Source organism: Girardinichthys multiradiatus, chromosome 10 (assembly GCF_021462225.1).
Source record: "Girardinichthys multiradiatus isolate DD_20200921_A chromosome 10, DD_fGirMul_XY1, whole genome shotgun sequence".
In the NCBI taxonomy this organism is placed as follows: Eukaryota; Metazoa; Chordata; class Actinopteri; order Cyprinodontiformes; family Goodeidae; genus Girardinichthys; species Girardinichthys multiradiatus.
The window spans coordinates 15,354,120-15,371,010 of NC_061803.1; the positions used below are offsets into that span (position 1 = coordinate 15,354,120).

Sequence of the window (16,891 nt, forward strand, 5' to 3'; positions counted from 1 at the left end):
TGTTTCTTTTCCACATGAAGGCTTATATTGATGCTAGCATGACAGTAAATCTCCTGTAAACGGTCACGTAAACAAATTAGGACACCCCATTAAATACCATTTCAAAGAAGAAAAGACGATTCTTGTGGCCGTCGAATATTCTCTGACATCCGTCTGAGGAAGGTATTCCCTACTCCTGAAAAATTAGATTCAATTAGAATTTTTCACAGATGTCACAGCTCTGTGGTGTAAGAGAGGGAAACAGGTGGAATAGTAAAGCTGCAAAGAGTAGAGGTGAATGAATTTAAGTTCTTGGGGACAACAAAAGAGGTGATGAAGAGAGTTCAGGCGTCATGGACTGAAAGGAGATAATCTGTGACAGAAGGATAACTGTTAGAGTGAAAGGGAAGGTGTACAAGATGGTAGTGAGACCTGCTGTGATGTATGGTATCAAAAAGGCATGACCGATTGTTTGTACCAGTTTTTTGTTGTCATTTTAAGTGAAACATGTTCAGTTTTTAAATTTGATGACGGCAGATGTAACGCAAGGTACATTTATTGAAATAAACACGTCAAACTGAGACAGCGGTAGATCTTTTGAAAAAAAGACTTCCTTCATTCCAAACTGATAAATACATTTTTATTTACATACAAAACAGTAAAGGAAAATTTCCAGTAACAGTTGTCCCAAAGCCACAAATATAATTCATTAACACATGGAAAATACTGATTATCCAACTAAACCCATAACGAGGTTGAACATGTCAAAAGTTTCCACTTATGATGTAACAGCTTGGTTTTCTTGCCCTTTTTGTTTAGGTTTGTGGAAGAATAGATCCATCTGCTGGGGAGTTGGAAGGGGAGGGGCTTTTCAGCGGTAACGGATCCCCAGGAGCCACCAGAACTACAATATTGTCCTTTTTTGGCAGAAAGAAAGCTGGATACAGAGGCTCTAGAAACTGGGCCTTGTACTGGTGAAGGAGTGTTATGGTCTCGTTCACCCCATAGAATGAAAGATGGCCTTGCGAATAGTCAATGTAAACGCCGATTCGAGTAAACCTCTCCACATTCAGCGGCGTCTCCACATTGCTGTGCCATGCTGAGAAGGTTCGCCCGTTCCATTGGAGACACCAGGAGAAGTTGTTTCCTTTTATACAGCTGCCACTCTCATCGCCTTTGCGGTCGATGCTGTTGTATGTGAGGCCGACATGCGTACCCTCGCCGCTGATGTCAGCCTCAAAGTAGTGGCGACCTACATAGAAGCTTTCAGCAGCCAGGACCTGGCGGCAGTTCTCAAAGCGTTCGGGAACGTCAGGATAAGGATGCTGCCAGGGGGTGCTATTAGTCACCTTCCTGTTGTCCTCGGTCAGGCGGAGGAATTTGTGAGCTGTGTTAGCATCAAAACTTACTTGAGCAGCATCTAGAAAGAATTATTCAACATGTCAGTTGTGTTGCAAAATAATTTAGAAAAATATGCAAACAGAACAGAGTTTAGACTCAAGGGCAAATTCACAAAGCAATTTGTGTGCGTTAAATATGTGCAGTTTAGCTTTTTTGGTCACAACTTATAAATTATAAATATGACAACATTAAGGGCTCAACTGCCCGACCATAAACAGATGGTAACAAAAACTTGAATGACAGATTAAAGGGTATTATTAGCTATGCATAGTCTATTCTGAATTTAGAATCAACAATCTCATATATGCTGTATATAAATATAAGTGTAAGTCTAGTTTGTGGTTTAATTTAATTAGAGAAAGATTAAGACCAGGGTTTTTGCTAGTTTAAGATGGCCTAAAAAATGTTATGATTTTCAGATATCCATCCTTCATTTTCCATAATACTTGAACAGGCGCTGGGTCTGGTGCCTATTCCAAGCAGTCAAAGGGCAAGACGTTCTGGATAGATCATCTCAAGGACACACAGCAAAGACAACCATGCATGCACACACTCACACTGAAGGGCAATTTGGAGTAGCCAGTCATTCTAAAATGCATGCTCTTGGACAATGGGAGGGAGCTGGATTTAGGAGCAAGTGAATTTCGCATTTCCAATGTGATGCATGAAATTGTTGGTATGTACTCAGGCTACATAGCACTTACATTGGAGAAGTTCAGAACGTGTCTTTGGGTCGGGTTTGGATAGGTCATGTTTCGCTGCAGTATTTTTTTGAACTGTTAGCCTTATTCCTATTTCGTCTGAAACAGAAAAAGAAATTAAACAAGTTTAACCAAATTTTTGTAACACAGGTGACTCAGCAGACACACATGTAGTAATTACACATGCACCAAGGCATACCTTGTCTAGAAAATCTGTGCACATGTGAACAAACCCAGTCAAAGAATCATCTCAACATTTGTAACATGCTAAAGATTAGACTGTAATTGCTCTGGTTAGCTTCAAGTTCAAGTTTACTCACCATTATTGCACTTCTCCTTGACCTTCTGAATGTATGTACACAACAGCATGTCACAAAGATTTTTTGTGGACTCCTGGATCACACGGCTGAAGGAGTCCAAACGGTCCTCCAGGCTAATGTAGATGCCAGATAGAGAGTTATCAGTGGCCTCTTTCTTCCACACAGCATATTCCTGAGAAACAAACACAAAGCAGCTCAGGAATGAAGACAAGGTGGCCTCAGATGATAATGACTTTAAGTCTGCAAAAATAAAGACAAAACGTTTACTAACACCCACTGGTTTGGACCACGAAGATTAGATAATTAAATCTAATCAAAGAACTAGCATGAATTCAAAGGCTATTATGGTAGATTTTGGTAAATGTTTTCCAAAAATTGTAAAGTTATTCCTGTAGACATAAAACACTATTCCTTCCATCCATCCATCCATCCATCCATCCATCCATCCATCCATCCATCCATCCATCCATGTGTCAGTTACAGGTTCACCTAGTGAGTTCTCAGTCTGAGTCATTACATGAGCTACTCTGAACTCTTCTTTAATCTCCATTGGGGTGTGGACACCCACAACAGGTGACTCATCCTGGTAATTTAACCCTCTACTGCAAGGTGTTCCAGTGCATGTGAAAGGCAATGGTTGGAAGACACCAACAAAACAAAACCATTTGTTAAAAGCAAAGATAAGACCCTGAGGTTCCTAAACCAGACACCATCCTCTTTAGCACTGTGCCCTGAGATGTTGTCCATTCACACCACAAACATGACATGGCAAGAAGCAGCTCCGAGAGAGTCCAACTTGCAGTTTGAAAAATCTGGACTCTGTGCAGAGAATGCAAGCACACCTTATAGAGAGCAGATAGCTTGCAGGAGTGAGTTGGGCTGTCCTCTGAATGTTTCGGAGAACATGGTCAAATTTATGTAAGTTGTGTATTTCATCAATATTATTTCTGTTCATCCCGCTCAAACTCCAGTCACAGTCTCCAAACATACATAAAGACTTTCTTTGACTCAATAGTGGGCTGCATGTACAGTATTTTGGGGACTAAAGTTCAATACATTAAACCTATGCTTATGCCAACAATAGTATTGCACTGTTAAGGCTTTCACAGCTTTTTCACCATCGGAAGAGTGGTTTTATTTTATCATTTAAACTGCTGTATTTCTAACTTCCTGTAGCAGCTAGCTGTGCCACATTGCTAACTCCAGGTCCTTCTCAAAATATTAGCATATTGTGATAAAGTTCATTATTTTCCATAATGTCATGATGAAAATTTAACATTAATATATTTTAGATTCATTGCACACTAACTGAAATATTTCAGGTCTTTTATTGTCTTAATACGGATGATTTTGGTATACAGCTCATGAAAACCCAAAATTCCAATCTCACAAAATTAGCATATTTCATCCGACCAATAAAAGAAAAGTGTTTTTAATACAAAAAACGTCAACCTTCAAATAATCATGTACAGTTAGGCACTCAATACTTGGTCAGGAATCCTTTTCCAGAAATGACTGCTTCAATGCGGCGTGGCATGGAGGCAATCAGCCTGTGGCACTGCTGAGGTCTTATGGAGGCCCAGGATGCTTCGATAGCGGCCTTTAGCTCATCCAGAGTGTTGGGTCTTGAGTCTCTCAACGTTCTCTTCACAATATCCCACAGATTCTCTATGGGGTTCAGGTCAGGAGAGTTGGCAGGCCAATTGAGCATAGTGATACCATCGTCAGTAAACCATTTACCAGTGGTTTTGGCACTGTGAGCAGGTGCCAGGTCGTGCTGAAAAATGAAATCTTCATCTCCATAAAGCTTTTCAGCAGATGGAAGCATGAAGTGCTCCAAAATCTCCTGATAGCTAGCTGCATTGACCCTGCCCTTTATAAAACACAGTGGACCAACACCAGCAGCTGACACGGCACCCCAGACCATCACTGACTGTGGGTACTTGACACTGGACTTCTGGCATTTTGGCATTTCCTTCTCCCCAGTCTTCCTCCAGACTCTGGCACCTTGATTTCCGAATGACATGCAGAATTTGGTTTTATCCGAAAAAAGTACTTTGGACCACTGAGCAACAGTCCAGTGCTGCTTCTCTGTAGCCCAGGTCAGGCGCTTCTGCCGCTGTTTCTGGTTCAAAAGTGGCTTGACTTGGGGAATGCGGCACCTGTAGCCCATTTTCTGCACACGCCTGTGCACGGTGGCTTTGGATGTTTCTACTGCAGACTCAGTCCACTGCTTCCGCAGGTCCCCCAAGGTCTGGAATTGGCCCTTCTCCACAATCTTCCTCAGGGTCCGGTCACCTCTTCTCGTTGTGCAGCGTTTTCTGACACACTTTTTCCTTCCCACAGACTTCCCACTGAGGTGCCTTGATACAGCATTCTGGGAACAGCCTATTCGTTCAGAAATGTCTTTCTGTGTCTTACCCTCTTGCTTGAGGGTGTCAATAGTGGCCTTCTGGACAGCAGTCAGGTCGGCAGTCTTACCCATGATTGAGGTTTTGAGTGATGAACCAGGCTGGGAGTTTTAAAGGCCTCAGGAATCTTATGCAGGTCTTTAGAGTTAACTCGTTGATTCAGATGATTAGGTTCATAGCTCGTTTAGAGACCCTTTTAATGATATGCTAATTTTGTGAGATAGGAATTTTGGGTTTTCATGAGCTGTATGCCAAAATCATCCGTATTAAGACAATAAAAGACCTGAAATATTTCAGTTAGTGTGCAATGAATCTAAAATATATGAATGTTAAATTTTCATCATGACATTATGGAAAATAATGAACTTTATCACAATATGCTAATATTTTGAGAAGGACCTGTATGTGCTCTCTTTCGGACTATCCTTGAAAACTGGCTCAGAGTTTATCTGTTCTTTCTTTCTAGCTGAACGACTAAAGGAGCTACAACCACTAACATTTACTTTTCCTTCCCATAGAAAGTACTCCTGGATCAGTGCTTCTTTGTTCTTTTTCTGTCTCTGCTCTGTTCTCTCAAACCCCCAGTCGGTCGTGACAGATGGCCGCTCACACTGAGCCTGGTTCTGCTGGAGGTTTCTTCCTGTTAAAAGGGAGTTTTTCCTCTCCACTGTCGCTACATGCATGCTCAGTATGAGGGATTGCTGCAAAGTCAACGCCAGTCACTGTCCACTGTCTCTACATGCTCATCCAGGAGGAGTGAATGCTACAAATCTCTGACTCGATGCAATCTGCTGGGTTTCCTTTGATAGAAAAACTTTTTATCCAATTTGAATAAATAACTGAATCTGACTGCACTGTTCAATGGTTAGGATTAATTGGAATATATGTACCTGACTTTTGTGAAGTGCCTTGAGACAACGTGTTGTGAATTGGCGCTATATAAATAAACTGAACTGAATTTAATTTAAAATATAATGTCCTTTGCTGCTGCGTATGAAAAGTTTATGTTGGGAAAATCTGTATGTCCTTCTGCTTCCATGTTTTTAGTGGGTGAGGCCGTGCTTCATGAAGCAAATAACTTCTCAGTTCTTTTCCAGTGGGTTTGCTTATGAATAGCTGTTATTTTGTTAACTGTACAGGATCCAATTAACTGTCCACTGTCGCTCATTCAGGATGAGTGATTGTTGCAGTCGGTACTGTCAGGATCTGTCTTTTAGGTTTTTGTGTTTGATACTTTCTGCTCAGCCAGGTGCTTTTCTGTTCATTCAGGTTTATTTAGATTCCTTTTTTTTAGTTTTGTTACTTCCTTTATTCTTATGTTGTGTTTAGTTTATATTTCCTTATAAATCTTGTTTCCCCTTGGTTATATCCCCTAGTTTAGTTCATTATTTACTTCTTCTGTTCCATAGACATGTCCCTGTTTTCTTCCTGCACTCCCTGCTTAATCAGGTTAATTAGTCTCTCCCTCAGTTCTCCAGCATTTCTGGTCACCAGCTGTTTCATATCCTCCTAAATAGTTCCTCTCTCAGTTCATTGGTTCATTCTCCACTTCCCTCAGTATTTAACCTTTCTGGGTTTCATTGTTCCACTGGTTCCTCCTGTTTGTTACCCTGGTTCCTACCTTAATCCCTGCTTCTGTCGTTTTTCTGAGTTCCCTAACCTGGTCAAACTACGTTTGCTCTTTATTAAATTCTTCTCATTCAATACACTACGCTCTGCATTTGCCTCAACACGCATCATGACAGGGACTGGATGCAGTTTACTAATTTTCCTTAGATATGATTAAACAGAACTTGATGACACTATTTTATAATAGGTTCGAAATGGAGCATAAACAATTAACATTGAATCTTTTTATACGATTGCTTTGAACTCATTATTTTCTTTACATAAATTGGATTTGTAGTACATCTTGTAAATTTTGTTTTGACATTTGTTGTTAGTCAGTGCTAATTTACGAAGCAAAAAGATCAGGAGGTCATATGAAAAAGCTGTCTGCTTATATCAAAACATGCAGCTAATTAGAAAATAACAAAGTCAACTAAATCCTACCACATCATTCTATTGTATATTCTGCTCACATGGCAATAATACATGACATTGTTTGCTCAGAAAGGTATTGTTGCTGATTAAAGAAGATGAACTTAAATTATTGTTTGCAGTAGAGTGTGATAATGTGTCATGTTTTTGGGCTACAATCTAACCTGCAGGAAGTCAATGTCATTTTTATTTTTTGACAGCTTCTCCATCTGGGCCTGAGTCTTCTTCAGCTCTGTGCACCTCTGCTCCAGGTGAACCTGGATGCCATCGGCCTGCTTCAGTGCCTTGCTCTCCTCGCCCTCCAGAATCTCAGTCACCTCCTTCTTGGCCCTCTCCACCATTGCCTGAAGCTCCTGGAACTGGCTCTCGATCACCGTTTGTACCTTTGTCACTGATTGCTGTAAAACACGCAGAGAGTCCAGTGAAGAGACACGGCAATGTTACATACCTGCACACCCTCAGAGGTTAAATATTCGTTACCACACAGCTACCGTAGTTTTACTCTGACCTCACAAGGAAACTTGTTTTTCCAGAGTGGCTTTGAAACATTTACACCAGAAATAGCTGGTCCCTACGTGTATTCAACAAACTATTGTGACATGTTTGTGTCATACACCCTGTGAATCATTTTACAGATTAGTCACATGTTATGTTTACCTCAATAGACGCTCTGTTGTCTTGGAGTTTATTAATGGCGTTGTCTCCTGCCGTCACCATCTTCACCATCTCTGTCTGTTTCTCCCTCAGCTCCTTCTGTGATCATAAAAAGGAAAACAAACATTTGAGCAAGCATTCCTATACAAACCACACCACAACATAAGCAGATGTAACCTTTCACTTTAGTTTTGTTCTATAGGGATTTAACATCATGTAACATCCATTTGTCTCTTTTATACATATTTCTTTCAAAGCCTGGGCTAGCCTAACAAGATAGATCAAAAATCCTCAGGCAGGTCCAGACAACTCTGGGGCAGATAACACCACTCTGAGATTTATCTCCAGTAAGCTTCAGACCCTGAGGGGAATACTAAACTCAGTTTTCTTTTCTTGAGTCGGCATGCCCATGTGGATTAAAAACCTATTAAATAAATGCAGCAACTCATTGCCTATGGGATTTGTTTTGGAATAAGGTCAAACACAGCGATGACACAGCAGGAATATTGCAGTCAGTGTATTGTTGCAACATGTAAACTGAGATTTCGTGCTGATTTGAGGAACATGGAAGATCATACTAGCAGAAAGGTAACCTTACATTTAGTGCTTTAACATTAGGTTAAAATAAGAAACTAATATATTAGTTTAACTCTGTATTCTATAGGACTGTCCTGCCAGTAAAATAATATTGTTTCAGCCACTTGTATGCAGGACCAGCTTTACATTTCATCTAGTTATTTAGCTCCGCTTTTAAGGAAAACCTGTCTCTGGGGAGGCATCAGGCTAAGAACTATTCATAGACTTTAAGGTGAAATAATCAGAGAAAACATGACACCTGGCCCAGAAAATGACAACTAGGACACCCTCCTGGAGCTTGGCGGGAGTGGTGGGACCTAAAATCTTGCGTTTTTTTTATCCAGCTTTTTTTTTTCTTTTTTACGGAGCCCGCGAAGAGACATGGGGGACTTTGTTTTTCTTTTGCGTCCCCACACAATACTTTTGCATTCGCTCGCAAAAGTTGTTAATCACCTTGAGAAAGCTGTGCATTATGGAACAGCAGCACATATGACTGCTCACAGAACAAACAGCACTGATATGGCATTGGTATGGTTTATTTGTCATATGCAGGTTAACACGCATTCCACGCGATTAAGTGCTTAGGAAAAGAAGAACCGTTCACATCACTATAAAAACAAAAGCACTAATGGCGTGCAAAAAAAGTGTCACAGATGTGGTTTCGTGCAGTATTGTCCAGAATGCAGTTGTTTGAAAGCTTGTGGATAATAACTGTCTTTAAGTCTGAAGAGCCTTTTATTTAAGGCCGATTTCAAAATAAAACTCAAATCTCAATAACAGGTGTAGTGTTTGTTCCATTTTTGCAGTTATCTGGTTTGGAAACTATCCCACAAAGTATTGCATGGGAACGCAAAATAAAATAAAATACATCCCCCATGTCCCTTCGCGGGGGAATTTATTTTATTCTGTGTTCATTATTTATCTGCTGGATGAATATAACATTATTGGCTCACTTCCTGTTTTAAAAGGGGAAATGTAGCTGTTATGTCAGTGGTTCTTTACAACTACCAAGTAGTTTGAGGTTTTGCAACAACTCTGTGACAAAATGAGGTGTCTCTGCAGGAGTCTGATTTAGGCTGAGGATCAGACACAGATAGCTTATGGCCTTCAAAGCGGTCACTGATAGGAATGGGTACCGAATTCGGTACTTTTATAGGTGCCGACCGAATTCTGTCGGTACTACAGAGTACCGATACACGCAAAATCAAACAATACCATGTTTCGGTACCTAAATGCATCATTGTGACACTGAGGTAATGAAAGAGTGGGTGATCTTTTCCATGCCTGACATGAACACAGCATTGCATGCAAGAGCGTAATGACATCAATGGCCACTGGTACAGTCAACAAAGAATGGCTGATACTTAGAAAGCGCTCAAAAGTATGGCTCAACTTTTCAAAATGTGATGCAGATTACGCTCGCTGCAATATTTGTGACACCAAGTGTAAGGCCAGCGGTAGGAATACTGTTAATATGAGGAAGCACCTGGTTAAGCACAACATTTTTCTCAAGTCTGAAGAACAATTTTTGTCAGCCTCAAATCTACGGCTACAACTCCTGCATTCAGTGCCGTTAGCATGCCTGCATCCGTTTGCGGCTCGTCATCTGCAGCCAGCAACATGGCAGGGTTTTAATTTGTGCATTAAGAAAAAACACTGCGTAGTCAGTTAAGGGTTTTCATGAAACAACTGCGATGTTACAATACAAACAACTGGATGTTTTTGATACCTTAATTAGAAATGTTAAACTGAAAATTCTTGATATTTTATTATTATTAAATGAATTAACATTTATTACCACATAACCACACACAAAAGTACCAAAAACTGGTACCGTTGAGTACCGGTATCGATTCCCAGGTACAGGGTGTTAGTTCAAATGTGATAGGTACCATCCCTAGTCACTGAGATGGGATTACTATTGTGATCAGATCAAGCGTTCCCTGACGAATGAGGGAGTTTGGAAACCGATGTGAAGGAATATTTTGGAGCCTGCATTTAAAGTTCTCATTTTATTTCCTTTTTAAATGTGTTTAACCTATTTTTCCAATAACTAAAAAGGTATCTAAAACATAAAATCCAACAAAACATTTCAGGGATCTTTACAAAAATTCTGAATCAGTATTGTTTACGTCAACGATGACGAAATGATTTTGGTTGACTTTTTTTACATGACAATGAGACAATGACAAGCTAAATATGGCAATTTGATGACTAAAAGTTTCGTATTCACCTGTAGACCATTACAGGTGGTATACTTTGTAAATGGAGATAAAGAATAAACTTTTTTATTTTTTTTTTTCTTACTAAAACTGACTACAATGTTTTTTTATTTTATTTTGGAAACTAAAACTGGACTAAGATATGATATGAAAATGATTAAATGTGACTAAAACTAAAACATTTTCATCCAAAAGAAAACTAAAACTAAAATGGCTGCCAAAAACAACAATGTTTTGGATTCCACATTTCAAATGGCATAATTTTCATTAACTTGGGATTTAAAACTTCCATGTTTCCTTTAAATAATTGGGATGAGTCCATTTTAACCTGGCAGCCCTTACACCCCCTTTCTTTTAATTGATCAACATATAGGCCTTTTACATGAGGGAACGGGATGCTGGAGATTTAAAGGTGGTTGCTTGCCTCTTTCTGTCTCCGAGCCTCCCCTACAGGAACCGTCTTGTGGCCTCGGTGCTCCTCTTTTAAACAGTCCTGACAGATGCAGTAGATGTCTGCGCAGCAGAAAAGCTCCAGGGGCCACTTGTGGCTCTCACAGGTACGCCTTTCGATGTCCTTGAGCGGTTCCATCAGCCGGTGGTTCTGAAACTTTGGGTTCTCCAGGTGAGGCCGGAGATGGGCCTCACAGTAGGACACCATGCAGGTGAGGCAGGACTTCAGGGCCCTGCAGGGAGTTTCGATGCAGGAGTCACACACCACATCATCGGGACCCAAAGGGTCCTCCTTCACGTCTTCTGGTTTTGGCCCCTGATCTGTCTGTGGTTCTGGCTTTGTCTTGTTCTCTGCTGGGGTTTTGGGGTCGTCAAACTCCTTCAGATCTTCTTGTGCCTTTATTTCCTCCACAGTATTTGGGTCCTGACTTTGTTCCTTGGTTCTGCCATGAGGAGCAGCAGCTGTTCCATTTTGCTTGTGGCAATTCTCAGGAGCAGGTGTGTCACGTGGACTCTGAAGACACTTTGGACATCCTTTAGTTTTGTCCTCTCGACAGGAGACGCAAACAGAGTGACCACAAGCTGTAGGCTGACCTCCACTCAGTTCACTTGAACAGACCCTGCACAGGTTCTGCTGTTTGGGAGCAGGAGCTGCCTCCACTGCTGCTGGATCTGCCATGTCTGCTGTTCTCTCTCTTCCTGGTTCACATCCAACCCTCTGAAACACTCTGACAATAACAGGCTGAGTCGCTTTTATCAGCCCGCAGGTTCATTAGTTTCAAACTAAAGAGCCGGAAAACCACACCTGCATTCTGGGGTCATAGTTTCAGTCTAAAAGAAACCTCCCACTAAGCGCTCACATGCAAACTTACACAGGCACATACAATCAGAGCCCTCCCCTAATCACAGGGTGGAGCTAACAAACCAGCACCAGCACCAGCTCAAGAACAAAGCTGCTTTAAACTCTGAAGGAAAAACAAAAATATTATTCTGACACATAAAATAACACTAAAACCCCGACTTTTATCAAACAAAAGACTACTAAGGTCAAATTGACTTGATTAAGAAGCTAAAACGTTCAAGAATTTGAAAACTAGGACCAGTGCGTCACTCTGCCGGCTGAGGAATTAGTTTGTTTTTTTCAACAGGTTGAAATGCATGCTGCTTAAAAATCAGAAGCGGATACAAATACTAAGTATGTTAGGCATTGGAGTTGCTATATACTGCCACCAAGTGTCCAGCAGCGGTAGGTCCATGATTTCCCAGGTCAACTTCTGATCTAAACTCAGTCTCAAAATGAACAAGTTCATGTTCATTTACTAATCAAGGTGAGATGGTAGATGACACAATGTATCACATTTTGTTTATTAACTACTTTGTGTTCATTTATGCAAGTGTTGGTGCAGGTTTTAGATGTGTCCCTCTTGGGCTCCTCTGGACACCATTGACTGTAAGAGATTCTTACTAAAACTGCTATAATTTTTGTCATGTTATCGTTTTCACTGTCTGAAGTGTAATTTAGGCCCTGGATACACAAATATTGATGTCAAACATTTTTATTTTATAATTTGTTAATTCTCTAAAGAATAAGGTAATCAATAAAAAAAAACACCTCATGTAATATAATGTAATACCAATGTTGTGCCAGTAGGTGGCAATACAATCATCCACCCATCTGTTCATTATTTAAATCTGCTGATCTTGGCAGGTGCCCATCTCCAGCGGTCAGTGGGTGAGAGGCGGAGTACACCCAGGACAGGTCGCTAGTCTATCACGGGAAAACACAGAGATACATGGGACAAACAACCATGCACACACACACACACACGCAATCATGTCTAAGGGCAATTTACAATTACAGTCATATTTTTGGACTGTGACAGAAAGCTGCTGTCCCAGAGAGAACCCACGCATTAAACATGCAAACTCCATGCAGTAAGAGCCCAGGTCAGGATTCAAACCCAGGACCTTTTTGCTCCCTTGCTTATCCACCCTGCACCCCATAAAGACAGCTTAGTTAAAAATTATACAAGGCAGTTTAGGGAGATCAATTAACCTAACAGTCATGGGAAGAAGCCTGAGTACCCAGAGAAATCCAGACATGAATCGCAAGAACATGCAAACTCCATTCAAACTCCATTCAAACAACCCAGACTGGGATTTGAACCCAGAACCTTCTTGATGCAAATGTGTTAAATATTGCCCGACTGTGCAGACTGCAATACAATCATTTAATGTAATTAAATGTCAAAAGAAAAATGTGACTTTCTTCAAAACATGGCTAAAGGGGCGCAACTTGGCATAGCAGTAGAGCACGCAACCTATGTAGCCTTACACCTTAATGCACATATCCTGGGTTCAAGTCCCAACCCAGTGAGACCTTTTCTGCATGTCTTTCCTCTCCCTCCACCCCGTGTCAAGACTGCTCACTTTGAAATAAAGGCCACTAGTGCCACAAAATAAAAAATAAAAAAACATGGCAAAGATGGTGCTGGGCTACATATTCCAAACAGAGGCATTTCTTTGACACTGTAACACTTTCTCTGTGTCATTTAAAATTTTCATCTTAGGTTCTAAGCTTAACAGGAAAAAGTACAGAGCCCGCAAGGAGACATGGGGGAATTTTGCGTCCCCACGCAATACTTTTGTGTTCGCTTGCAATACTCTTGCGTACACACGCAATATTTTTGCGTTCCCTCGCAAAAGTTGTAAATCACCTTGAGAAAGCTGTGCATTTTGCAACAGCAGCACACATGACAATCAGAAAACAAGTAGCACAGATATGGCATTGGTAACCTAACCCTGTTTGTCATATGCAGGTTAACACACAGTCAATAATACAATGAAATGCTTGGGATAGGAAGAATCGTTCAACTCACTATAAAAATAAAAGCACTAAAAGCGTACAATAAAAAAAGTACACATCGTGCAGCAGTAATAAGCTAATAAAGAGTCACAAATGTGGTTTAGTGCAGTATTATTGTCCAAAGTTCAGTAGTCTGACAGCTTGTGGATAATAACTGTGTTTAAGTGAGACTGAATATCCTTATATTTAATGCCGATTTCAAAATAAAACTCAATAAATCTCAAAAATGGGTGTAGTGTTTGTTCCATTACGCAAAAAGTATTGCGTGGGGACGCAAAAGAAAAAAAATTCTCCTATGTTCCCTCGCGAGTTCCGTTAAAAAAGAACAAGACAAATGTGCTTTCTCATGCAAAAATACAATATTCTATTCCATTCATTCAGTTTTATTTATATAGCACCACATGTCGTCTCTTATAAAGTCAGTTGAATCGAATCATACAGATTTCAAGTCACGTACATACGTTCCAATTAATTCTAACTATCAAACAGTGCAGTCGGATTGAGTTTATTATTGAAATTGGTTAAAAGTTTTTCTATCTAAGGAAACCCAGCAGATTGCATCATGTCAGCGACTTGCAGCATTCACTCCTCCTGGATGAGCATGTAGCGACAGTGGACAGTCGCTTGCATTGACTTTGCAGCAATCCCTCATACTGATCACACGTGTAGCGACAGTGGAGAGGAAAAACTCCCTTTTAACAGGAAGAAACCTCCAGCAGAACCAGGCTCAGTGTGAGCGGCCATCTGCCACGACCGACTTGGGGTTTGAGAGAACAGAGCAGAGACACAAAAAGAACACAGAAGCACTGATCTAGTAGTGCTTTCTCTAGGAAAGATAAGTGAAACATTAATGGTTAAAGCTCCCTCAGCGGCTTCATCTAGGAGAGAAAGACCACTAAGCAGATGAACCCTGGGCCAGTTTTCAAGTCTAGAGTATGAAAGAGAGCACATACAGTTAGTCACAGTAGAAGCTTAGCCAGTAGCTATGTCTAGGAGAGACGGGGTTAAACACTGAAAGACTGGGCCAGTGTATCATCTGTAGAAGGTGAGCATTAAGTTGTTGGCAGCAGCAGCTTGGCCGATGTCCCCCTCCAGGAAGGTGCCACAGCTAAACACAAAGCCAGGTCAGATGCAGCTTCTAGAAAGAGGAAAAAAACAGAGAACATAAAGTTAAAAGCTGAAATAACAGCAAATGATGCAAAATTGGAGAGTAGAGTGAGAATGTAGCGAAGAGGGTGAAAGTGGTCATTATGTCCTCCAGCAGCCTAAGCCTATAGCAGCATAACTACAGAGATGGCTCAGGATAACCTAAGCCACTCTAACTATAAGCTTTACCAAAAAGGAAAGTTTTAAGCCTAGCCTTAAAAGTAGACAGGGTGTCTGCCTCACGGACTAAAACTGGCTGCTGGTTCCACAGGAGAGGAGCCTGATAACTAAAGGATCTGCCTCCCATTGTACTTCTAGAGACTCTAGGAACCACCAGTAAACCTGCAGTCTGAGAACGGAGTGCCCTGTTAGGAAGATATGGAACAATCAGATCTCTGATGTATGATGGAGCTAGATCATTAAGGGCTTTATATGTGAGAATGAGAATTTTAAATTATATGCTGGATTTAACAGGGAGCCAATGAAGGGAAGCTGCAGCATTTTGAATCAGCTGAAGTCTTTTAACTGCATTGTGTGGACATCCTGATAATAATGAATTACAATAGTCCAGCCTTGAAGTAACAAATGCATGGACTAGTTTTTCAGCGTCACTCCTGGACAGGATATTTCTAATTTTGGCAATACTCTGGAGGTGAAAGAAGAAAATCCTAGAAACTCGTTTAAGATGAGATTTAACATTTAACATGTCCTGGTCAAAAATAACACCAAGGTTTTTTACTTTATGACCAGAGGTCAATTTAATGCCGTCCACATTAATTGATTGACTAAGCAAAAAAAAAATTCTGGTCCAAAGATGACAACTTCTGTCTTGTCTGAATTTAGAAGCAGAAAATTTAAAGTCATCCAAGTTTTTTTTGTCTTCAAGACATGTAGATTGCTCCAATAACAAGTATATATAAAACTAGGCAGCTATGGCATTGTTTCTGAAAGTTTATATGATAATGCCTGGTTCACATGACAGGATTTTTATGCTGATTTTTGACTCGATTTTCCCCTTGCCCCGATCATCGGGATGGCTCCTAACATAATCTTATAGATATTTCTGCTGTGTGTGGTGTGTTATGAGTTATCTAGTCTGATGGGAAGGACATAGGGACCGCTACAACCTCAAATTGGGGAGATTCAGCATGTTGGATTGTCTTGGCCCGATATCCTACCATGTGGGGTGTTCCCTGAGGATAAACGAGGATGCAGCCTCTTGAATATGACGTACAGCCAATCAGAACATGAGGTGACGGAAACACAGAAGGGAATTACTCTGCACTCACGTTTGATCTCGAGAGGATTTGCGAGATTTCCTGTCTGACATCTGAATGTTCATGAGTGAAATATGTTTGTGTGTGGTGTTTGCCATGTGACTGTACACCACACACTGTAGTACCAAATCTGTTATATCTACGATTCCTTATCGTCACCTTGTCTACATGTGAGTGATCTAACATAACCAGTTACGCCAGCGTAAGACAACTGCTGTTGTTGCATGATAAGCAAAGCATTTTGTCAAAAATTGACAAACTGTCTCAAATATGTTCTCTTGTCTTCTTTTCTTGACTGTTGCTTGAAAGCTTAGATCTGGAATTACTACTTTGCTGGATGCTCCTTCGATAGGCACGTAGAACCTCGCATGGAGAAACAAGTTCATACTGGCTCTTGGAGTACAGGAATACAACAGCTGGAAACTGTGACACACCCACTGAAAGTAGCCACTGTTATATGATAAAATAGACAACCTAAGACATCTTTCTTAAGAACATTTCTTAAGAAAGATGGTCCTTTTTTAAGAAATGTTCACACTCGTCACATTTTTCTATCTCTGGAAAAGAAATAGATATAACTGCACTTAAACAACAAAAATAGCATTGTTTAACAAATAAAACTAAATATATCAACATATTAGTTCAGGGAAATTAGCTGAGGGAAATTTAAGGACACCCAAATTCCTCATAGTTAGTATTACCCCATTTAGCTGAAATAACTTCAGTGAGTTGTTCTTTTAGCCATCTACCAGTCTGTATTGGTCTGAGGAGAGTTTACTCCTTTTCTCGCTTTCAGCTGTGAGCATGCTGTAGGCCCTATGACATTTTAGGATTTCTTGAGACTTCTT

The 16,891-nt window shown here is 40.6% G+C and overlaps 1 protein-coding gene across 1 annotated transcript; it reads right to left on the bottom strand.

Annotated features, from left to right (window-relative positions):
* Positions 1-605: 605 nt before the first annotated feature.
* Positions 606-11,908, bottom strand: trim16 (tripartite motif containing 16). Its single transcript, XM_047376281.1, has 6 exons — positions 10,729-11,908; positions 7,510-7,605; positions 7,017-7,250; positions 2,402-2,573; positions 2,085-2,180; positions 606-1,399 (listed from the first exon to the last, which is right to left on the bottom strand). The coding sequence occupies exons 1-6, from the start codon at positions 11,431-11,433 to the stop codon at positions 795-797; spliced, it is 1,908 nt and encodes a 635-aa protein (XP_047232237.1). The 5' UTR covers positions 11,434-11,908; the 3' UTR covers positions 606-794.
* Positions 11,909-16,891: the final 4,983 nt, after the last annotated feature.